The sequence below is a fragment of the Lygodium microphyllum genome, chromosome 21 (genome assembly GCF_053477565.2).
Source record: "Lygodium microphyllum isolate KBCC chromosome 21, Lygodium_microphyllum_v1.1.10, whole genome shotgun sequence".
Classification (NCBI taxonomy): Eukaryota; Viridiplantae; Streptophyta; class Polypodiopsida; order Schizaeales; family Lygodiaceae; genus Lygodium; species Lygodium microphyllum.
The window spans coordinates 94,311,721-94,335,728 of NC_141155.1; the positions used below are offsets into that span (position 1 = coordinate 94,311,721).

Consider the following 24,008-nt stretch of genomic DNA (forward strand, 5'->3'; position numbering starts at 1 on the left):
AACAAGGATCAAGCAACTTCCATAAACGGCATTTAGGATTACTAAGACACAAGATTGACCAAAATTACGATCGGTCGGGGCATCTCATTTAACCACCTAGTTTGTAGTGTTAGACAAATTTACATTCTTTCCTTGGCAAAACCAGCAATATGTAGGAATGATCACGCACAGGTTATAAGTAAAAATATAACATCCTGAATTCCCCACTGGCGTTAGTCCAACATAAACCACTCTTGGTTGCTCTCTTCAAGTCCACTAGAAATGATAATTCTCCAAGTTGTTGCAATGATAACCATAAGCAGAAACAATTCCTACGCACAGTAACATGATGCATCAACCAAAATCTTTTCTGTTTGATGAAAATTTAAATACCCTGAACCCCTACACAACCATTGTGAAAACTTTATGATGGCACTCAAAACAAATTATGATGGCACTCAAAACAAATTGTCCTCTTGCAACTAATAGACCATACGCACCAGTATGCAGAAAATAAAGAAAATTGAAACATACAAATTGAAATTGATATAAATAACAGCCCAGTTTAAACGCTATCTTGGCATTCTGAACTATACAGATTGAAAACTCCTCAAGAACTTGCAAGTGAAACAGTAATAATATGGACCACTGTACAAAGACTCCAGTGTTTGTCTGAGGGTATTAGGAGAAGTATGTCTAACTCCACTTCAAAAATGCATCAAAACTCCCTCAATGTCGGCTTCCTTGTGTAAACCATCAACAGTTGTGTGAATAACTGGCACATACATTAGAAAGTGTCATTAACAGAACATGCCTGTTCATCGATTGCCTTGCCACATGTTCATGCAACAAGTTTGACTGCCAAGCGTGCATCCCATGTCACCGTGATATATATATTGCATATATTACACAAAATAGCCAGGAGTCAGAAGTATCCTTGTAAAAAGCTCCTGACTCAGCCCTGTTCCCTTTTTCTTTGTTTCAAAAATTCAGTCCAAGCTGTCGCATGCTTAAACAGAACACAATTAAAAATTTTGGAAGTCCCAAAATTTGCTCAAGTTGTAACCATCCAATATTATCTTTATGAGAACATTACCTCTGTCTGCTGATTAGAGGGTACAAAGACCTGTACTTAGGTCCACTTGTGATGCAGTAATATGCATCAAGAAGATGCACTTCTGCTCTTGCTAAGTCCATTTAGCCAGAATCAATGTGTAATACGTTACAGAAAGGAGCACAATGCCTTGTAAATAATATTCCTTCTGCCAAGCTAATCTCCAACTAGCAAATAAGGACCCCCGTTTCGGTTGCAACACATGTTGAATTGGTTGTGCATAGCAGACGACTTCAAAGCCGTTCTTAACAACAGCATTGCACGCTTTTGTGAAATGCTGAAGCCAGCATGGTATCAATGTACAATACATGAAGCAAAGGGCAAAACACTTAAAGCATGAGCTTCCATGTAGCTATTCATCTGTTCAGAGGACAAGTAGCAGTGAGATAACCAAGATCAAGCACCAGTCAAACATAAAACAATATGATGTCAACCTTAATACACATCAGTATGAAATGGCCATGTGTTTTGAAAACATCAAAGCCTCCTCAAAACAGTGACATGGAAATCTGTGTAGGACTTAGTGACTCAACCAGAAGTCAAACATACTAGAAGCACTATGCCATTGTGTACAGGATTATATGAGTCTCTACCACCTTAAATAACAGGTTTTATATAAAAGAACACTGTTGTGGATCTACATCTGCAGATGTACCAAGTCATTGCACAAATTAAAAAACAAGGTTTGAACATGCTCAAAGAAAGAAAGATGATTATACAAGTCTCTACAACCCTTATATAACAGGCTTTTATAAAACAGAACACTTGTGTGGATGTATCAGGTCATTGCACCAATATAGAAACCAGGTTCAAACGTGCGTAAAGAAAGAAAGGTGATGCCCTCCTCTATTGCACACACTTCACATCATCTTTTAGCTAGAATAGGAAGTGCAAGCCAGTTCTTTCCTAGACGGACCAGGGCCATATTGTGCACTTTAGTGCACCTGATGACGTAAGACATCCCATGGAGGGAAGCAATGTGTTTGCGTTGAAAGCAGTCATGCAGGTTGCATATGAAATACATGTCATGTGGGCAACAACCATGTCTGCAGTCAGTAAATAGTCGGTCATTGCTACCATGGCACATTTAATGTTTGGTTGATGTTCCAATGTTGCATGTGTCAAGCAATAAAACAAACAACAAGTATATGACCATGATCAAGGTCATGATCCAGCCACCAGTCATTACTCAAATATAGTCATCATTTTGTTTTATTGCCCAACAGATGCAATATTAAAATATCCATGGTACTTGTTGACAACTATGATCGTGATGACCATCGAGTCACCAGTCACAACTTAAATATACTTATTGTTTTATTTTATTGCCCAAACATGTCAGCAACAATCAGCTGTCCAACTATCCACCAGCTGCACATGCAATCCTTGCCCATACATAACCCATCTTTCAGAAACAGCCTGCATGACTGCTGTCCACGCCAACAGCATCAGGTGCATTAACACTTAGAATCACAGCATGGGGCCAACAAAAGCTGCTAGACATGTTTGGTTGTGTTGAATGGTTGTCCCAAATTTGAGAAAGTCTGGTTCATCGCCTCTACATTGCAGCATACAGTATTACACAGTCAGATAAGTCCTCTATTGGGGGACCTAATTATGTGAACTGGTCACAGGACAAAAACAGTAAAAAAAAAGGAGTCAAAAGTGAAGCTTTGTGACTCTTATGAGCTCTAAAAACAAGTGAACTGCTCACTGTTTCACAATTAGAGACTACAAACATTCTAATTACCCACTTATACTGAAAACTTCTGCTTTTATATGGAATAGAATAAGATACATGGACCTATTGACCTTTAATAGTCCTAGTTGCTCTTCAACATAAGAATGCACACGCTGGAGACGAATCTCTATACAAGGAAGAGAAAAAACCAATCAAGTATGAATTTTGAAAGTGCACTTTAAACTAATTCAGACCCAATACCTATCCACTTTGCGGCTTGCTAAACTGTCAATCCACCTGTGAAACTTGTGCACCCTCCTACTGTCATCAGAGGCCTCCCTCTTCCTTTTCCTGCGATAAAGCAGGTCTTCTGTGTCCAAGACATATGAGACCTTCAAAAACAGTAAGCTAATATCAGAACATGCATAGGTCCCAAATTTATACAAAATAGAGCACTGTAAGAGAGTTTTTATACCTTTGAAGTATTGCAAGAAATCTTGTACTCAAGCCCATTGGCAACACAAACATTTTTCATAATTTTGAGCGTTACTGCATGTTCATCATCTTCATCAAAATGATGTTTGTTCCTGATATGATCCACAGTCAATAGAAATAAAATAAACTCAAAATCCAAAGTATAAACACAACCAGAACAGAAATACCTCAAATAAAGAATTCCCATGTCAAACACAAGAAAACGCAATACATAATGAAGCTGACATCAGATCCTACTAAAGCTCAATACTTCTGATTTAGGTTGGTCTTGCCCCTCTTCATCAGTACCATTTCCATGTCAAACACAAGGAAAGGAAATGCATAATGAAGCTGACATCAGACCCTGCAAAGCTCCCAACTTCTGATTTAGGTTGGCCTTGCCACTCTTCATCAGTACCAATGAAAAGAGAGCAAGACCCATCCTCATTTCAGAGCAGTCATCTGGACCTACCAATTCTGTCCAAGATGGGAGAATATCAGTGCATTGCATGGCATGTCTGAATGATGAAGTCATAGATAGATAATCCAATCCTGATATACCATCCAACACATCCATACATAGCACAAGAGAATGCTATTTTACAGCTTTATCTCCTCCAAAGAGGGGCATGTTCATGTCACATTGCACTACTGAGACCCCAAAGTGATCAGCCACCAGTGACCCTTTCCAATTTTTGCTGGCACAATCTGCTTCATTTTTGTTACAGCCATATAAGAAAGGCACGGCAATATACATTGCATTACCAAACCCAGTACTGGCCAGCCATCTCCACTTTTTTCAGTTTGCTTCAGTTTTGTTACAGCCACATAGTGCTTATACCTTTTCATCAAAAGAAGTAAATTTTTAATGGAGAACAAGAACCTCTCCTACAGGCCATGTGTAAACAGGACCAAAATATAACAGGATGCATGTCTCATCACCCTCCCAATCACTCCATAGTCATCTTCTAGGCACACCGATAGAGGGGGAAAATGTTTTGACTTCCATGGCTGTGAGCTTGCACATCCTCAGTCTTGATGTTAAAAGACCACAACCTCACATTCATTTAAGGTTTGGCCTTGGTCACACTCCTAAACTCTACATCAAAGTCACATCCATGAAAGTTTTGACCTTGGTCACACTACTACCTTCCTTCAAAAAGAATTCACTATTATGTTCTGCTTTCACAAGTGGGTGATAAGTTCGGACACATTCATGTAACATATGGGCTCTTACATGCAGTCAAATCGCAGACAATTCATATTATGGGAGTCAAAAGCTAAAACGGTGGATGATCGGTTGTCAAATAAATGTCACAAGTCACATCATATTTGACACCATCACCCAATACCTTTTTGGGCAATAGGTTTAGCAGTGACACGAAAAGCACAAAGAACACACAACAAACCTTGACAAGAAGACAGGCCGTCGCTCTCGTAAATCTGAAACAGGTAGTAGAAATTCATTGAGATACTTTGAAAACTTTGAATCCATAGCATTTGCAGCTACTTCCAGTTTTTCAGGACCACCTTCCATAAGCTGGACAGAAAGCTGATTGGGATTTGACCTCTAAAACATGCACATAAAAACAGTATTATGAAGGACTAATCTGACAATTCTCACGGAATGACCATTTTTAAGTCCAAAGACCTACTTACATGCTCAAATCTGTAGATGTTCTCCTCATGCAGTATCACACATGCATTTGCATGATATACCACATCTATAAAACTTCCAGGAGGACGTGATTTTTCATAAGCATATAGTGCAAGCAGCTTGTTTGCCATCTCATCAGATGCTACAGCTTGGAGCTGCACAACAAAATAGTTTCGATTAATGACATAACTATACTCATTCAGTTTGAATTAAACTGAAGAGTTTGAACAATACCTGCTTGACTAGCTTAAAGATAAGCTTATCCAAAGTAAAAAGGACATATGATTGAGTTCCAATGATTGCCCGACAATCATCCTCAAACTTCGCATTATCAGCAAACCCATGAAGCAGATTGTACAGAACTCTCATGAACCTGAACAGGATCCCCCACCCCCAAAAAGGTGGCAAAACACCACAACACACACACACACAATGGGCCCCAGATAAGCAAGATCAAGTATAACTGCTATACAAAAGATGTCAAAACTCTAGCCCACTATGCAGTTCAAGTAAAAGTTCAGTGTGTACTTTTCATAAAGGTCAGGAGAAGCAGATTCTTTAGAAGACTTCCACTTCTGTTCTGCTGCTTTTGCATTGATCTTGGCAGAGAGAATGCGCTCATATAGGGTCTGAAGCAGCATAACGTACTCAAAATTAGACCAGAGAACACCAGCATATACTAACAGCTTGAATAATTCAAATAAAGAAACACAGGTAGGAAAGGATAGCAAACCTGATGGAGCCTGAATAAGATGTAGAGTGCATCATTGCCATAGAACACTACTGAATCTTTGTCCGAAGCAGAATTCAAAGCAATAGAAGGACCATGAGCTGCTAATGGCAAACACGACAAAAGAGATCTATCCCAAGCAGGTAAAGATGATGCATCGCCTTCACCATCGTGAACATCCGGCATCCCCTCGGCCTCACCCTCACTCTCATTCTTGCCTTCATGTTCTTCATCTTCATCCTCATCTTCTTCATTATCTTCATGCGATTCATCTCCATCACCCGAATCAGAGCCAGAAACTTCCTCACCAGGCTCTGAGGCGTTCTCACTATCTTCACTTGTTTTCTGTGCACTTTCTTCCCCTTCATCATCAGCATCTGCATCATGTTCTCCTTCAGCCTCCCCATCACACTCACCATCTTCTTCGTCATCCGTGCGACCATTCAAAACATGTTTGGGAACACCATTCTCCAGCACCTGCACTGCTGCTGTGTTGCCTGTCAGAGACAAAAGGTTATCACCAGACACATAAATGTCAGTGTGCCTTTCCTCCACTTCAGGTGAGGGTGACAATTCACCTTCTTCTCTTTCCAATCTACCCAAAGATGGCCCCCCAGCAACTTCATCTCGAGAAGATTTCAATGCTGAGGGATCCACCTTCTGCCCTGGCAACTTACTCTCTTTCCTTAAACCAATTGATTTCCTGTCTATCTCCTGTAATTCCACATCCAAAAGAACCTCAATAGTAAGTTCTTTACCCAGATTCAAACCTGACAAAATGTCCTACCTAGGGGCTGCAACAATATTTAAAAGACTTTACCCAAAAAAAGAGAACCGACCTCTATGGTTGAGAAGTCCCTTTCAGCACCAACATAGGTAGACCTTGAAATTATAGCACCTGTTTAAAAAAATGAGGACAAACAAGATGTTAATGATAGCAAGATGCCAAATTTATATTTATATATTTACAAGCAACTCAGGGAAGTGCTTAGGGTACCTAATTCAGGTCCAGTATGTTTATAATCACCAAGTTTTTCTGCAACGGTAATCTTTAAGGCATTGTGCACCTCTAAAGTGCTTGCATGTGACCCTGAGACTTTTACTTTGTCTTCTTGAACATTTCCAGCCTTGTGCAATCCAGGCTCAGAACTATCAACCCTTCTATCATCAGTGTGAGATAATAGCATAGTCATCTCTTCAATAGCTACACCTGAGCCTGACCTGTCTGCCTTACCTAAATCAATCTGACTAGATGCCGTGGTCGGATCATCAATAGGAGGTGTGCTATTTTTTGTTTCTACAGCTGAACTCTGCACCTTTTTCTCCAAATTGCCACCATTTGCAACACTACCATCACTCTCACCATTGCTTATTCCGCTTTCTTTGACATCAAAAGGCTTTGCTTTTGCAACCTCTTCAGTGTCTTCTGCACCATGTGGTCTAGAAGGGACACCAAAAAAAGGCTCAAGAAATGTTGTCCAAAGCCGCATGATCTTATCTGATTGTTCCATAGTTGTACAGACTTCGTCGGCTGAATATTTGATGATCCGATACAAATCATCATATATGCTGTTATCAGAATACTCGAATCTCAAGTCAGAGAACAGAGGTCGCCTATTTCCAGCAGCAATACATAGAATAACATCATCATCCCTTCTCTTTCTGTCACTAATTTCCTTGATTTCAGCCAATAAAGCTGCAGAAGAAGAGGCTAGACTGATCAGTGGACATCAAAGCATGATATAGCCAAGCATCGCAATAGACTCACTATCACCATACTCATTGAAAGCATTGCATACAGTTTAGGCAACATCCACAATTTTGACCAGTAAAGTCAAAGCCCATTCGAATGAATAGCAAACACAACACACATCTGAACTTTAAGTTCCAAAGGTATAACTGTCTAAAAGAGACACTACCTAGACTCCTCAACCAAGCCAATGATTTTTTCTCACAATTAGTGCAACTAACTTGATAAGTTGACTCTAAGGCAATGGTAGGTCAACATCCTCAGAAGTCCCTACATGCTTCTTAATGAGTAGTTGATTAGGTGAGTCAAAGAGGAGCCACATAAGCATCTCTAGGCATCTAGCTCCCAGTCATTCGTCAGGAGAACAAAAGAGAGAGATGGGTAGGCATAAAGAGACACATAGGTATAATAATGCTCCACGTTTTGTAAGCAAGTCATGTAGGTCCAACAAATATGAATGCGCTAAAAGATAAAAAGACTGTTCCAGAGTCCAAAGCTGGCCAGTTGCAAATGGCCCTATCGTACAAGAAGCTACCAAGTACCCCACACACACGAAGCCACAGTAGAATGTGTTACAATGAGGCCTCACTTTAATTATATGTGTAATTCCTAGTAGAATTAAAAGCAGACAAGATGAATAAGTAATATCCAAATACTGTCGATTAGCATTTTTATCTTGCTTGACTGTGCAGTATCCTTTTCTTAGTGAATACTTTTTGATAGCATCCTTTGCATATCTTATTTATGCTACATTTACAGCATGTTTTTTAATTGTCTAAAACATTGTCCTAGAAACAACTTCAGCCTGTAGGGCATAAACCAGTTAGGCTGATAAAAAGAAGAGAAAATCATATACCTTTTGTGCTTAAGCTCTTCTTATCTTGTTGTTTGAAGTAAAAACTGCGATGATCCAAGGACTTGTGATAGTTTTTGGCATAGACCTCTGCCCAGACTTTATTCATTTCTGCACGGCATTTTGACCATTCTTCTTGCTTTTGCTTCAGGCGGCTCAAGATGACAGGTAAGGACACTGCCGGATTTTTGCGCAGCAACTCAATGACATCAAGTCCATGATCGCCATATAGCCTCTCAATACATCGAAGGTTTATAGCTAATGATCACAATCAACCATGCCATGTTAAGTCTCGACAATTTCCCAACATTAAAGGATTGCAGTGAGAAAGAACCACAAAGACACCATGCATTTGGAACTGTTTCAGATTTATAAGGAAGCCCACCAGTTAAATAGTCATCCACTTGAATCTGAACATCTTGCTTGCCATTAGTTTCTTGCAGCTTCTCTAGTAATTCTTCCATGCGTTTCGCTGTGATGGCAGTAGATTCTACAAGCATGTCCAGTTCAAATCTAGCAAACACAAAAAAGATTCCATGACAGATGGCACAAATGTAAGCACTTTCAGAAAAGAATATGGACACTTAATGAATAAGAATGCTTACACACAAATCAAACACAAAATCCTAGAGTATCACAGCTTAAAAAAGGTCACAAAGTGCTAATTTACAACTTTACTAAAACATAAAAAGTCTGGAGTCTTAATACAGAACTAACAGCAACAGATTCCTAATTTATGAGTAAAAACCAAGCAAAGCAGCAGAATTTCCGCAACTGCTTACCTGTCATCTTCACAGCGAAACAAGCTCTCCTCATACTGGTTCTTGCGCATGTGCTTGAACGAATAGTCTTCACTGCCAGATGTGACAGAAACCCATATATCATTGAGTACAGAATGTGCCAACTTAGTTCGATAGCTTACCACTGGCTTTGGATACTGCAAAATGCAATGTTGCCACAAATCAGGAGATCATGAGCCCACCAAGTTAAGAAATACAATGTGAATGAAACATTGTTTTGAAATCAAGAAAGACATACATTCTTTGGTAAAAGCCGATAGCTAGGAGTACAACGCTCACAATTTGAGAGATCTAGCTCCGATATTGGTTTAGTCATGTATTTTTCCTTAGTTGGTAGCAAAGAAACTTTATGATTTGAAGCATGAGATAGAAATTTGTCTTTATCTCGCTCTTTTTCTCTATCCCTCTCTCGCTCCCGATCTCCATCCTTCTCACGCTCTCTCTCCTTGTCTTTTTCTCTGTCTTTGTCTTTCTCTCTGTCCTTTTCAACTTTTGGCTTCAGGGATGCGCCATCCCCAAGCTCTGTAAAGTGATGTGCATTTAAAAAGAAGTACTAAAACACTTTGAGAATGACAATTCTTTCCTTTGTGCAACACTTTCATTATCTAGTAACTGTGCAAGCAAGTTCTAAAATATTACTTACTTTTACTAACAACATTTGCAAGATATCCCTCTGCAAAATTAGATGAAGAGGAGTCAAAAACAGCAAATGGCATCATAATCAAATAAAACAGGAAGAATCTTAGTCAGAATCAAGATACTCAACTGCCTACTTGGCCAACGTTCCCTCAATTTAACTTGAAATCAAACTTTTCACTTTCTACAGCTATGTTGGTATCAAGAATGTAAAGCCTTACCATTAGTTTCACACAGAGTGAGAAACTCGCTGAAGCCTTCAACAAGATCTGGGAATTTTCCCAGCAAATCATAAACCTGAAAGGAAGGAGCAAATGTTTGAGTTGATGACAACCTTAGCATCACTGAAAAAAGAATCTACCCTTTTGACTGAATTCATAGCTAGACCCTAAACATCACGCACTTAATTGGAGTACAAAGTATGAAAGGCCACCTTTTTGCAACCTATGTGTGTTCTCATGCAGAAAGCCGGAAAGGATGGTTTACCAGATTATTCAATTCTGCCCGAGTAATTATTTCTTCACTGTACAAATTTAGACATTTCAAAAATTCCTGGTATGTTTCCTGGCTTCTCAATCTGCTTTTCACCTTCTCAAAAAATGGAAGCTTCTTTTGCAGGACTGCAGGAAACATTCAACAAAAAAGCATATGTAAGGAATACGTTTACAATAGTTTCTTAAGATCCCTCAGCACAGCACCATCAACTTTGATTAAGGAAATGCCAACTAACATAATGAGGGCCAATAGTTTGAACAGTAGGTTTCTAATGAGCAGACCTTATAATGGTTTATCAAATCTGAAATTTTAACACCCAATTACCACATACTTTTAGGAACCTTCTTGTCTTCTGCAGAAGATATAGTGGCAGCAGGTCCAGTAAATCCACCACTACCATCGACAACTTGTGCTTGCTTGCGAATCAACTCATCTGCCCTGCGAGCTGACTTGCGTTTATTTGGCAAACGCTGCAAACCATCTAGATCTTTCTCCTGCTCTTGATCTGAGTCTCTTTCTTCTTTGTCTCTTTCCTTCAGGTCCTTTTCATCCTTTTTCTCTCTTTCTTTCTCAAACTTCTTGCGCTGCTCTTTCTCAGCCTTAACAAGGCGCTCATGATGTTCTCTATCAATGTGTTTCTCAGAACTGCGGTCCCGATCTAATGGAGCACTCGACAATTTTTCTCTCTGCCATACAAGATTTCCCAATTAAGTAATCGGACTATACATAAGGAGCAGCTAACAGATCTGATCTTACCTTCACAACCTTGTCAACTTGTGATTGCCTGGAAACAGCCACATTAGAACCCCTATCATCTCTGCGGGGTATCGAATTTCCTGACATCTTTGGAAGAGGGTGCACAACACCACTGGAATCTGGTAGGAAATGGGTGAACTCTTCAAGTAAATCTTGGTGGTCCCTAAACAGGGCTGCAACCTGGAATCACCATACCTTTCAAGTAAGTAACAAAAAATGGTAGCTTCCAAGGCAATAACCTGAAAAATTCAGATACGTATATACACAAAAGGGGTGTACAAATGCAAGCAAACATGACTACCTTTGTGATAAAACTCAGATAGGCATTGAGATTGGATGAGCAATAGCCTCCCAGAAGTTTTACCCAGCAAGCAGAGGTACAGAACACACAGAAAAACATGCACTGGAGAAACATTCTACGATTTGCTGTGTGGAAAGATACATAGCAAACCCTAGAAGGTGCTATATATGGGAGAGTGTGCTAACCTCTTGATACACTTCATTGATAGACTTGTTCCCCTTGCGGTACATATTTAAAATTTCCAAAAAGGCCTTATAGACCTGTTCATCGTGCTGAAATCTTGTCTGCAGTCAAGGATGAGATAATTAACACATGTGCCTGTTAAATAAACTGCTGCTGGGCACTGTGTTGTGATAATACCTTGATTTTATTGACATAACTTATGGCCTGATTAAATTCCACTGGCTGTTTCTTTGGACATTCTTCATCAAGTGGAAGAGTGATTTCATAGCCCTTTGGAAGAAAGGTATTGAAACCAAGTATCAGGTCAGGATGGCCCTTGAAAAGTTCCTTCACTCTCGTGATCACTCCAGCAGTGTTAATCCTGCAATGGAAAGAAAATAACATAAACTCGGTCACTGACAGATCTCCACGAAAAGCGACCATGAATGCAAGACCAAAGAGAAATTAGTTCAAACCTCTGTGCTTTGAAATCTTTCATCACTTCTAAGAACTCATCATACTTCCCCTTTTTGTCTTTGAACATGTCCTTCACTGCTTTAAGATAGGCCAAAGCATCATCTGTGGTTAGACGTTGAGATCCTGCACTTGAATGTGCAGGACCAGACCTACATTCAACAAACAAAAGAATTGCACATAGATTAAAAACTGAAACATGCTAGCATTGACAATATGAAAAAGGGTGCCCTCCATTCAGAAATCTCAACATACACACAAGCTACTCAGAATTAACAGCCATGAGTGAAGGAGCTGAGTGCTTACGCTTCTCCACGGAAAGTAGCAGGCCGTTTCAAGTGCGGCCCACCTGTGCTTTCCTCCCTGGACCGTTTCATTGTGTTTTGTACCTGTTAACTAGACACCTCAATGAAGACCCTGTCTTGTCCACACACACAGATCATAAGCATGTGCTCTTCACAGCAATACGTAAATATCAGAGAGCTGGACCAAAAGCCGTCGCGTCACATTCACCTACATGCACCAAGGACAGATCCTTCCCGAAGTTTGCTTTTGCGGTTCTCCTCCTCCTAGTGAGCTCTTAGAAATTGCCCTAAGCACCATTCTCATGATCCATCCACATTAAGGACACAGTAGGACAGCTGCAAAAGAACATTCCAAACGGAATCGTCAGAAATCTCAGACAGCCAGCATAGAGAGAAAGCCTAAATGAGCAGTGCAGAGGCAGTTATCTACACTTACACACAAAAATGACACTTTTGTCCGCCTACGACAAAGAGAAACGGGAGGGAGCCATGCTCTCAGTGACTTGCGAAAATTGAGACCGAGAATAAAAGATAATAGTAAAGGCGATGTTAAGCAATGACCTACAATAATACCAACAAAAAAAAAAGGCGTTGTGTCATACAGGCTTTGATCAAGGGCTAAGGCATGAAAGGATACGCTTGCGTGAGAGGGAGGGGCAGGATGCTTCTGGCAGGCGATCAAGCGAGAATGCGAGAATAGTAACGATTCACAACCGAGAACAAAACCGGTAGAACCTTACTCAGAAGCGGACGGGAGGAGCAACAACAGACAAAAGAAGGAAAAGCGCGAGGGATAATGGACTCCGGAAACAGACCTCGCGTGTGGCCCATGGCGGAAGGCATCAGAGAAGGGATATCCATACCTGGAGATGGAAGATTGCAACTCCTGCGCCGAATTCTCCGTGCTGAACGGTCCGAGCTGAGATTTGGAGAGGGGGAGGGAGCAACCACACACACACACGCACGCAGGGAGGGAAGAGGCAAGAATATAATAAATGGCGGAGTTGATCCGGGTGTGTGGAGTGCAAGAAGGATAGCTATGGCGATGGGGGAGGACCAGGGAGGCCTATTGCGGACGCTGAGAATGGAGAGAAGCTGCGGCAATCGTGGAGCTCGAGAAGCATATGGCAGTAGAATAGAGGAAGAGAGAAGAATAGAAGAGAATAGAGAGAGAGAGAGAGGAGAGGAGAGGAGAAAGAGAGAACGAGCGAGGGTGGTTCGTTGGGAGTTTTTTCTTTTTCCCCTGGGTTTTGTTTTTTTTTGGAGATGACGGACACACGAAGAAGAAGAAGAAGAAGAAGAAGAAGAAGAAGCAACAACAATACAACAAGAGCACACACCCTTCCGACCTCCCCCCTTCTCCCTCTCTCGAGAGTTTAGGTCGAATGTCCAATCTCTATATCTATGAGGCCACCCAAATTTGCCTTGATAGTCTCTATATATCTCTGTGGCCACCCAAATTTGCCTTGATAGCATCCCAACAGTGCTTATAAAACAACCTCACCTAGGCTTTTCCTTGGAGGCGCAGTTGTTGCTACATATTGTGCTACATGCTCATTCAATGTCAAATCCACACGGCAATGTCAAACACACCTCCAATTTTGTTTTCTCTGATGATGTTCAAGCATTACCATAGTCATGTAAAGTGTGATCTACAACCTATGAAAAGCCAAAATTGGTTACACGAAGAATCTAAAATACAATGAAGCAAGGAATCAAATATTAAAATTGCCTCCAAGATTGGCAGAGCAAAGGTTGTTGGATCCAAAGGGCCAGAATTTTGGCCCTTTGAAATAGAACTTTTCTCCAACCTCGCTAATATCATTTCTAAGAGGTGTAACATGTGAATAATACAACTTTTTCAAAAACTTTTTCTACAACACCTAACAAACCTTCCTCGTGTGAAATTGTCTTACTATCACATAAGAAGGTGCCTCTGCCAAAGTGTAAACCATGTGGTATAGTTTTGCTCGCCAAATGGGGACTACAAGCACATGGTTAAGCTTCTGACTAGTTTGCAACATACAATACTTACCTTTCAACTATGGCACTTCCCAATCATTATGGTAGCTAATCGCTTGGCTATAAATAGAATTAGAGGTGAATTCTAGCTTCACCGCTCAAGGGTTCAAAAGGGCAATTGATGGAGTATAGTAGATTCAAAATACATGGATTACATAAGATCGAGTATCTTAGACCACCTACCCTTGTATTTCAAGTGCGCACTAAGCTTGGTTGTGTTAGAGGGGCTTAAACATTGCATATTTGGAATCTTATTTGAAGTGTGCTCCCTACATTTTGTCCATACGAGTGTCTAATAGTTCGAAAGCTATAAGCAAAAATTTGACCTTTCTATGAGCCTTTGAAATAGACAAGATCATATATATACACAAGTTTCAAACACCTTGATGTCCTTAGAGCACACTAGTCAAATAAGGTGACCATGAGCTAGGTCATTGAACAACACATGGCTAGCCTTTTATGGTAAATCATTTTTACTTCATGTCTCTTTAGATCCACAACTAGTTTTTGGCCTAGTGGTTGTGGTGCTTTGCCATGTGATCATCTAATCGATTAGTGCAAGTCTTAAATATAGTGCCAATAAATGGGAAGAAGGATCTTAAAGCCTAAGCTAAGGCAAGTGTTTTTGTCTTTCAAAAACTTTAAAAGATGCAAATAATCCGTTACAAATGATTGCAAGGTGAGTCACATTGCTCAACAAGTCAATGAGAAAGAGGTTTCTAAGTTCATTTATGAAGAAATATGTTTGTAGGTATGGTGTACCTTTAGATATCTTTCTAACAATGGACTAGACTTTAAATGGAATCTTATCGAGTATCTTTTGCACTAAATTTGGTGTAAGATACGGGCATACTACCCTTAAGGCAATGGTATGAATGAATGGTTTAGTCATGAGTTTATCTTTACGATCACCAAAACCATGAGGGGTTATGGAACAATGTGAGACTTGGAGCTTCTAATAGTTTTATGGGCTTACAATGTTACTATGAAGCAAGGGACTTATTTCTCCCCATATCATTTGGTCTATGGAGAGGAGGATTTACTACCTATAGACCTAGGGAAACTAGCAATTAAAATGCTAATGAAACAATTGGAAGAAGGTGGGAATAAGCTTGTAGGAAAGACTACTTAGTCTATAGGAGATGCAACTTGACTATCTCCAAGCATAAGAACATTATAAGAGTCTACTTGAGAAAACCCAAAGAATTCTAGTAAGAAGGTCAAACAAATGAATATTAAAGAAGGTGGTCTTATTCAAAGGTACAATAGTGCTTTTGACAGTACTTTGCAAACTAAAAATATGTTGAATTGGCATGAACCATTCCAAGTACATCAGAAGTTTGCATATGGGACATATGATGGTACACTTTAAAAAGTAGAGTAAATGGCCTACAAACTTGAGAAATATTTTGCTAGATCGATGGCCTTGGTGCAATTTGCATATGAAATCCAATGCGCAAATGATGCATACAAAGTCCAAGAAGAAGGTTACAACATTATCAAGTTGCTTGTTGCTACTAAGCATATTTATGCTTTAGTAGTTTTTGGGAAGGGGTAAACAAAATGGGCTTGTTTTACCAACGAGAAAAAGGCTCTTGTAGATTATGTACATTATGGTTTTTCACAAGTGTGAGCTACACAAGTAGCTAGAAAGCACAAACATAGACACTATTAGGATCACTCAAGAACCCTTGTGACATTTGGTGTCGGTCTTTGCGTTTTAGGGATCTTGTGATTGTTTTAAATGTCATACCTATACGATATCACTATGCACAATTGGTGCTTGCAACCTCCAATGGCATCCCTATTGAAGGCATGGTTCTTGGATCAAGTTAGGAAGGCAAGATGTAGGTGTTGGGCAACAACCTACGAACAAAGGGTGGGAGGGGCAAGGTTTAGAAGTTGGGTGGCAAGGGTATCATCATAGAAGAGTTCATTGGAGAACTATACCCAAGGCAAGGGAGCTTTGTTGCCCAAACTACATTGTATCACTACACACATCATGTGGGTGCAACGTTAGGCAAGATGTAGAAGTTTGATGGCAAGGCTATCAACGTAGAACTCTCCTACACCCAAGGCATGGGAGTTATGGTAGGATTATTGGGTAGAGGGTAGGAGGTCAAGGTGAAGAAGTTGAGCAGCAAGGATATCACCACAAAAATTAGTTCGAGATTTATACCCAAGGCAAGGGAGCTTCATCACCCAGACCATTCCTATCACTATGCACTATGAGCATTACAACCTTGGGCAAGGTGTAGAAGTAGCAAGGGTATCACCATAGAAGAGTTCATTGAAAAACTATACACAAGGCAAGGGAGCTTTGTCACCCAAATTGAACCATATCACTACACACAATGGGTGGGCATAATCTTAGTTGATTGACCAAGGTAGTAACCAAGGCATAGACCTTTGCATACTTGGCTATGAAGGCTTTGTTGTTTAGCATCACTTGTAGCACACAAAGTGTAGTTGTTTGCTTGAAGAAAAAACTTCCTAGAAGGTCACACATCTTGGTCCTAGCATCACCTAGGTGCATTTAACTACAAGGTAACTAACCATTGAGTTGGACCATGTTGTTGCTCTATACTACAAATAAAGTTTTTGTAAGCTTGTTTTGGAAGAGCTTTTCAAGCATCTCCCACCTATGAATTGGCATGCAATGCCTTGTTAATGGTGACTTTTTCCTCATTATTGAGACATGGTCAAAGCTAGTGATAAGAGCATAGGAGTAATTTATTGCATGAAATTTGGGTACATTACACTATGACAAGGTCTTTGATAAAGCCTTATAAGGCTTATTGGTGGAAAAAACATCAACTTGCTCATCACATAGAAGTTGCACCTACTCTTGAAGCTTCATAGCTGCATAATTCGCATGTTTGATAATCAATTCAAGGCCTAGACTTAATTGGCAAGCTTGTGAGGGTTTTGACAATTGAAAATGAGTTGGGTACTTTTCATGAAAATGAGTTTGGTACTTGGTATGAAGGACGAATTTGGCAAGCTTGTGAGAGTTTTGGCAGGTGAAAATGAGCTACGTGCTTGGCATGAAGAACATGTGGTGTGTAGTCACGGCATGTTGGACTAATGTGCACAGTATGTTCACACTAAGAAGAGGTACTCTAGCAGCATTATAAAACGGGGATTGAGCTTTGTAATGAGGGAGAGAGGAGGACAATTCCGCTATGGTGTAGCAAGGCTATCATTCTTCCTTCTCTTCTCGTGATGTAACAATGGGTATGGGCTTCTCCCTTTCATTTGGAATAAATTGCATGATTATTTGGGCTATCTTGTTTTCCTTCTAGTCTCTCAAACCATGAAAGCTTTGTGTAATAGTCCCTCGCTCAATCTGCTGAGCGAGAAAGGTCATATCGATACCATTAGATTCCTGCAGATTTGCCATTTGATACTGGGTTGGGAGTTGTTGAAGAGAGTGAAAGGAAGAGAACTATAGTATTATTAAGACCAAGGTTCCAAGCAATTTCAACACCAACTAAGGGAGGATTTTGACAACCATACAATGCTCAATTTGAAGAAATCAACCTCCTCAAACTTTTGAAGGTTGTTAGCCTAATTTTCCCTTGACTTTGAAGAAGCTCTATATGCTTGAACTGTAGTTTTCCAAAGTGTTTTTCTCTATCTGCATCATCTACTTATGGGGAGTCAAATAGATATTTTGCTAACTCTTTTTGGAGTAGGAAGAAGATGAGAAAGGAGGCTAATCCTTTAATTGATTAACGCCCTTAAAAATGAAGATTATTTGAGTTGAATAGTGTATTGACAAGAGACTACTTGCCTCTAGTGTATATTACTTCTAAGGCTACATTCTAGGCATTGGAGTGGATTTTACTTGAGTAGATCTTGCAAGTGGAAAAGTAAAAAGTGGAGTTCTTGGAGTCTAATATATAAGTTGAAGTGCCTTGCTCTTGTATTGATCTCATGAGCTAACTAATATGTACCTATCATGATTTTTGTCTCAAAGGAAAGCTATAAACATAAGGCTAGTGTTTGTTACTTCAAAGGCTATATGGTAGGTGTTGGAGTGGGTCTTCGTTGAGTAGATATTGCAAGTGGAAAAGTTAAAAGTGGAGTTCTTAGAGTCTGATATATCAACTAAAGTATTGTACTCTTGTATTGATCTAATGAGCTAACTAAAATGTACCTATCATGAGTTTTGTCTCAAAGGAATACTATAAATGTGATGCTAATAATCCATGAATTGGGTTATCAATCTTGAACCCTTGTATTTAGTCTATCCATATTAAGGGTTTGCCTCTCAAAGTTGTACATGGAATCTACACTTTGTATGAGCACATTGTGGTGATCAAAGCATTGTAACCACATATTCATATTGGGATCCTTGATACTTTGCCAAGAGGAATTGTTGATGCACATAAGCATACTGTGGCAATATAGCATTTGCTTATGGATTTTTAACCAACGACTGTAAAAACAAGATGGCTCTTTATTTGGTCCTTGCTTTGTCTTCTCCTCTCTCTATAATATTACTTTATGGGTGCCCAAGTGTTGAGATAATTTCATGGCAATTCTCTTATGAGTGGACCCACATTCTAGAGTTGGCCTCTTATATTATAAATATCATAGTACTTGAAGATGTTTATGGCATTTTCATGGTTCTTGAGGAGGAATTTTCCTTTTAAAGAATCTACACCAACTATGTGTCTTGTTCCTTGTACAAAGTATTGTAAATGCAATCTCAAGAGTCATTGAATATACACACATGAAACTAAGGAGGGCTGATACCTTTTCAATGAAATTTTTGGGTACTACTGGCAAATTGTTATGCTCGGTTGTCACTTGGGTCTTAGTTTTTCATGGAAATTATGGGTGCATTGAAGGGAAAGTAGCTATATAGTGACAAATTGAACTACTCTACCAATTCCCATTAGTGGTTGAGTAATGGTGCACCGAGAGGAGACTCGAGATAAGGTGGTATTTAATTAAATCCTATAGATAAGGTGGTGGATCCCCACAACTTAGTGGTTGCTAATCAAAGCAAGTGAGTAGTTATCCCTTCTTATATCGCAGGCTATAAGATAGTTATTCCTTACCACTCGTACTTTAATGCTCCTAGTGGCTTGCACTTAATGATTCATCCTTCGTCTCTTCACTCTCTAATCACTCTCATGTGTGCATTTGATGCTACAGTAGTTCTCTTAGCCCATTTTATTTTCTCTTCTCCTACCCTTCAACCACTACCTATGGTTCTAGTCAAGAGCTCTGTGAATAGAGGACTCAAACAATGGCACTTAAGTAGATGGATTCAAGTGGATGGATGCACGCTCGAGTGGACTTTAAGTGCACTCAAGTGGAGAGCTCTACGAATGGAGGACTCAAACGATGGCACTCAAGTAGATGCATTTGATTGGAGGGCTGCAGCCTCAAGTGGACTTTGGGCACGCTTGAGTGGAGGGATCTCAATTGTGGAAAATCTAAACAAAAAGCCTATTGGGCTTCCAAAAACCAAGATCTATCACCAATTTCTTTCTCAACACATATAATAATATTTGTAAAACTGATTAATCATGAAGCACAACTAAGCTATTGAAGAAACCATCAATTCATGCAACTATACTTTGTGCTACAAAAGATTAATGAGTTGTATTTTTCACAAAAAAAGTTCTTTAAATATCCAGTTACTTGCAAAATTGATTAATCGTGAAGTACAACTAAGCTATTGAAGCAACCATCAATGCATGCAACTATAATTTGTGCTAGAGAAGATCAATGAGTTGCATTTTTCACAAAGCTTTCAAAGTTTTTTTAGTATCTAGTTACTTGCTACTTAATTCACTATATTCTAACCATCAAACACTTTGAACCAATTTCCTACTCTAGCCATGGGAGTTTTGGAGTAAGCAATGTGCAAATATGGTAGATTGGTTCCAATTGGTGGACCAAGAAGACGAATATAATTTTATTATCATCCAACTAAAGCAATTGGAGGAGTTGAAGTAGTTGTTACTACAAAAGATCAAGGATGAGTGGGTAGACTCTATTCAATGGTTTTATATTGTTATGTAGGATCCCTCTTATTCTTGCTTAGGACAAGGACCTAGATGTGGATGCCTAGTTGCAACAAAAGGCTCTTCTTCCATTGGGTCAGATAGTTCCTTTGGCTTTGGCTTCAACTCCATCAAGTGGTTCTACTCCTACACGTAGAAAGTTTGGATTGATAGGCTCACTCGAGTGGATTTTTTTCTGGAGGGTTAGGGCAAACATACTTCTTTGGCAAGTTCAACGACATCCTGCTCCTTCAAATTAAGCCTCGTCTATCCACATTGGCCCTAGTTGTATGGCAAAGAGTCAATGTTGGAGGAGCTTGTGCCACTCAGTGATGAGGAGGATCATCTATCCTTTTTTGGCCTTCTCCAATGCTTTGGTCATGTCCTCATGTGGCAATTTTTCTAACCCAAATATGGAGTTGCTTCTTGAACATTGCTAGGTCCTAAAGGAGTAGAATGAAGATTTGTGTGAGGGGGTGCAGATACTAGAGCATGATGCATTTTGCCACCATTCAGACTTTGACATGGAGGCAAAGTTTTTGTTAAAGCATATATTGAAGCCTGTGTGGGACACGCTTAACACTAAAATGCAGATTGCTCCCTTGACCCTTCTGTCCTTTACTTTTTCTAACCTAGTCCCAATTCTAAAGGGATCAAAAGGCCATTCATCTTGACAAGATAAATCCTCCTATAAGGATTCTGTCCAAGAAAAGAAGGCCAAGAAACACAAAGATCAGCTATAGAGGAAGCTCATGAGAAGTCCACCAATCGACCAAATGCATTAGTTCAAACGTGTGCAACAAGAATGCAAATTGATGAAAGTAGAGACAATGGCCACTCAACATCTCTTGCGTCTTAATACTCGGGAGAAGCAGCATGATAAAATTATTTGATGCTTCCATTATACAAATCATTTGTTGATGATACTCATTCGCACTAGTAAAGACCACATGCAAATGGAGGAGTGGGAAGTGGTGGGCTTTATTGAAGCATTGGCATCAGAACTAGTCTTCCAAAATATTCCTAAGGCACGTTCGTGGAATCAGATTGATATGTGACTGCCACATCAACATTTAAATTATCATCCATTTCCACCACTTTTGCCTCATCCTCCTGATCTATCTCCAATTTAGAATTGGTCTCCTCTTGTATCCAAACTAAGTTATTGTTGTTCCTGATATATTGAATCCTCCATTTTCTATTCCTAACATTACTCTTAGGGTTCCTCTTTGGCAATGTCTTTTGAAATGATTCCAATGAGTTGGATGGTGACTAATCTACGTGGGTTCGAGTCCATTATGTGTGCTATGTGTTGGGAGTTGGATGCTAGATGGATGGTTTGATGGTTTGAACAAATAGTGGCAATGAACAACCATGTCCTTTCGAATCTTTTGATTAGCAATGTAGCTTTAATTGTTGACATATATTGTTTGATGTATTGATGATTCATGATTCACAATGTACTGAATGATCTCAATGGTAATGACATTCACTATTCTGTTTTAGCATTCTAATGCTTTTATTCATTACGTCAATGTGTGATGACTTTTTAATTTGTTCACCATGTTTTGATCTTCTTTATCTAGTGTGGCATATGATGTAGTCAGTGTATGGTGATTTATGGTTCAGTCTATACCCAACTCAATGTACAAAGTTGAGAAGTAAGCCTACTACAACCTCGTTAGTTGTTGATTTTGTCACTCACATTGGGATTGTGAGGAAAGAGTGAATGACTTGGAGATCAAAATGTGAGCCAACTAGGTGAGAGACAATCGTGTTAATGAGTGCTTGAAACTATTGAAAGAATAAGAGTTTGTTCAATGTCCCATTGTTGAGCATCAATACCAATATTTTTTATTATGTTATCAAAACAAAGGATGAAATCAAAAGCCCAAATGCACTTGCATTCCATTGTGAGACGAAATATAAGGCTTATAAGCTTAAGCAGGATGACACATCATGCTTGCCTGAGCCTATGGAAAATGCAATTGGTCATGAACATGATTTACAAAATTGAGTTGTGTGGTCTTGTAAGCTAGAAGATGCTGCCACCAAAGATTAACTTGTTGCTACTAGCACATTTGCTTTAGGAGATTAGTGGTTTCTCAAAGTTTTAGGCATTTAATATTCAAGAGCGATATGCAGACACAAAATACATATTATATTATACAAAACTGTTGTCATGCAATTTACTGTCAACACGACCATTCTTGTTTGAATAACTTAAGTGGACATCGTTAACATTCAAGAGACCAACACAGGTAGATAGAACTAGAAATCAACAAACATATTCTAGCATTGTCTTGAATGATATCGCATTCCTAATCACATAGAATCTAAAAGGTTACAACTTCTTGAATCACATGATAGACACTTGAACTTCATGTGAGCATCATATGACATATAAAGTCGCTTTACGCATGTTGGTCCTCAAAGTCTACATGCATATAAGTACTAAGGTATAAACGTACTAAATAAATGATGGAATCCAAACCCTAACGCTTGGCACAACCCAGTGGGTGGCTGCATGGTAGCCATGACATGAACCCACATATCCCTTCATCCAAAGTAAAATAATGGTGTAACCAATTTAAAGAAACATGCCATGGTTCGGAACCCATTAAGTACAATGACATCCATAGAGTATCATAGAGAATGAAGATATAGAACAATGATTGAATAAATAGATCACTACTCCAATGACAATGAGTAGTTGCATCGATAAAAAAATATCAATGATGCTCCACTGTTTGCATCATAATCAATGTATGGCAATGTACCACACAACTTAAATCTCAAACAAGAAATAGCATCACCAAAGAAATGTGCAAGCTAATCCAAGAAAACAATATTGAACTACATGTGCATCTCCATCATAATCTTCCACAACTTTAATCTACATCATGGTATTTGCAAAGTATTGCTTGGTATTAATCCAAATTGATAAAACTTGTATTTGTTGACTTTCAAGTCTATTTTTAGATTCTGAAACAAAAAATTATTGTTACATTTAGCTTTCACTTTTAGGTTTCTGCAATCCATCCTATAATTTTAACCCTACTAGCAAACAAGAAATTATTGCTACATTTAGCTTTCACTTTTGTATGATTGGTTTGGCAACCTTGTTCAGGTTAGCTCTATGTTGACAAACCATTGAATCAAAGCCTTTCATGTCATTGTAACTCCATGCAAATATATCTTGAAACTCGTTACATAACTTGACAATATCTTGCTTGAAGTTTTCTTCAACAAAGATACTGACCTTAATGGGTTTACCCTCTCCTTTCACATTCAAGTTAACTTCTTGAACCTCATCTTCAATTACCCTTGCAGATCTTCTCATTGTATGCTCATATCTTAGCTTATCCTAAATGATAGCATTTTCTCCTTTTCAATCCTATGCATCAGAGCTATCCATATAGTGGTCCACATCAGTTTGATGATTTTTAGGTACCCGTTATCGAGCAACTTTAGGATGACTAGCTCCTGAGTCTTGAACCATTTTATACTCCTCATCCCCTGACCTCTCCTAATATTTAAACTATTCTTGACCTTCAAGATGGTATCTTGACTAATTTTGGTCTATAGTTTGTTGTCCAAAAACTCCATTTCTTGCACTTTTGGGTTACTCATGGTACCCTTGAATGATACTATCAACATCTATTTTACATTGGAACCACATACAAATTTTCTCGAAGAAATAACTCCTCATCACCCTCTACATCATTCAGCAAAATAATTGTTTGTGCTTATAGATCCTCAAGAATAACATCCTAACTTGGAATATGAGAAA

General features: G+C 39.2%; 1 protein-coding gene across 2 annotated transcripts; it reads right to left on the bottom strand.

The window, feature by feature from the left end:
* Positions 1 to 493: 493 nt before the first annotated feature.
* On the bottom strand, positions 494 to 13,458 carry LOC148018298 (paired amphipathic helix protein Sin3-like 3). Of its 2 annotated transcripts, none has more exons than XM_087662005.1 (25): positions 13,031 to 13,457; positions 12,380 to 12,503; positions 12,169 to 12,279; positions 11,865 to 12,014; positions 11,587 to 11,770; positions 11,412 to 11,510; positions 10,926 to 11,105; positions 10,501 to 10,855; positions 10,161 to 10,294; positions 9,896 to 9,971; positions 9,682 to 9,711; positions 9,277 to 9,560; positions 9,021 to 9,175; positions 8,624 to 8,751; positions 8,242 to 8,496; positions 6,633 to 7,331; positions 6,475 to 6,533; positions 5,639 to 6,349; positions 5,434 to 5,534; positions 5,140 to 5,278; positions 4,908 to 5,060; positions 4,658 to 4,818; positions 3,250 to 3,361; positions 3,036 to 3,166; positions 494 to 1,453 (listed from the first exon to the last, which is right to left on the bottom strand). In XM_087662005.1, exons 3-25 carry the CDS (start codon positions 12,237 to 12,239, stop codon positions 1,450 to 1,452), a joined length of 4,371 nt encoding a protein of 1,456 aa, XP_087518131.1. In that variant the 5' UTR covers positions 12,240 to 12,279; positions 12,380 to 12,503; positions 13,031 to 13,457; the 3' UTR covers positions 494 to 1,449. The 2 variants fall into 2 exon arrangements, with proteins under 2 accessions (XP_087518131.1, XP_087518130.1); XM_087662004.1 differs by lacking the exon at positions 494 to 1,453 and adding an exon at positions 1,460 to 2,651 and having other exon boundaries at positions 13,031 to 13,458.
* Between the last annotated feature and the right edge of the window lie 10,550 nt (positions 13,459 to 24,008).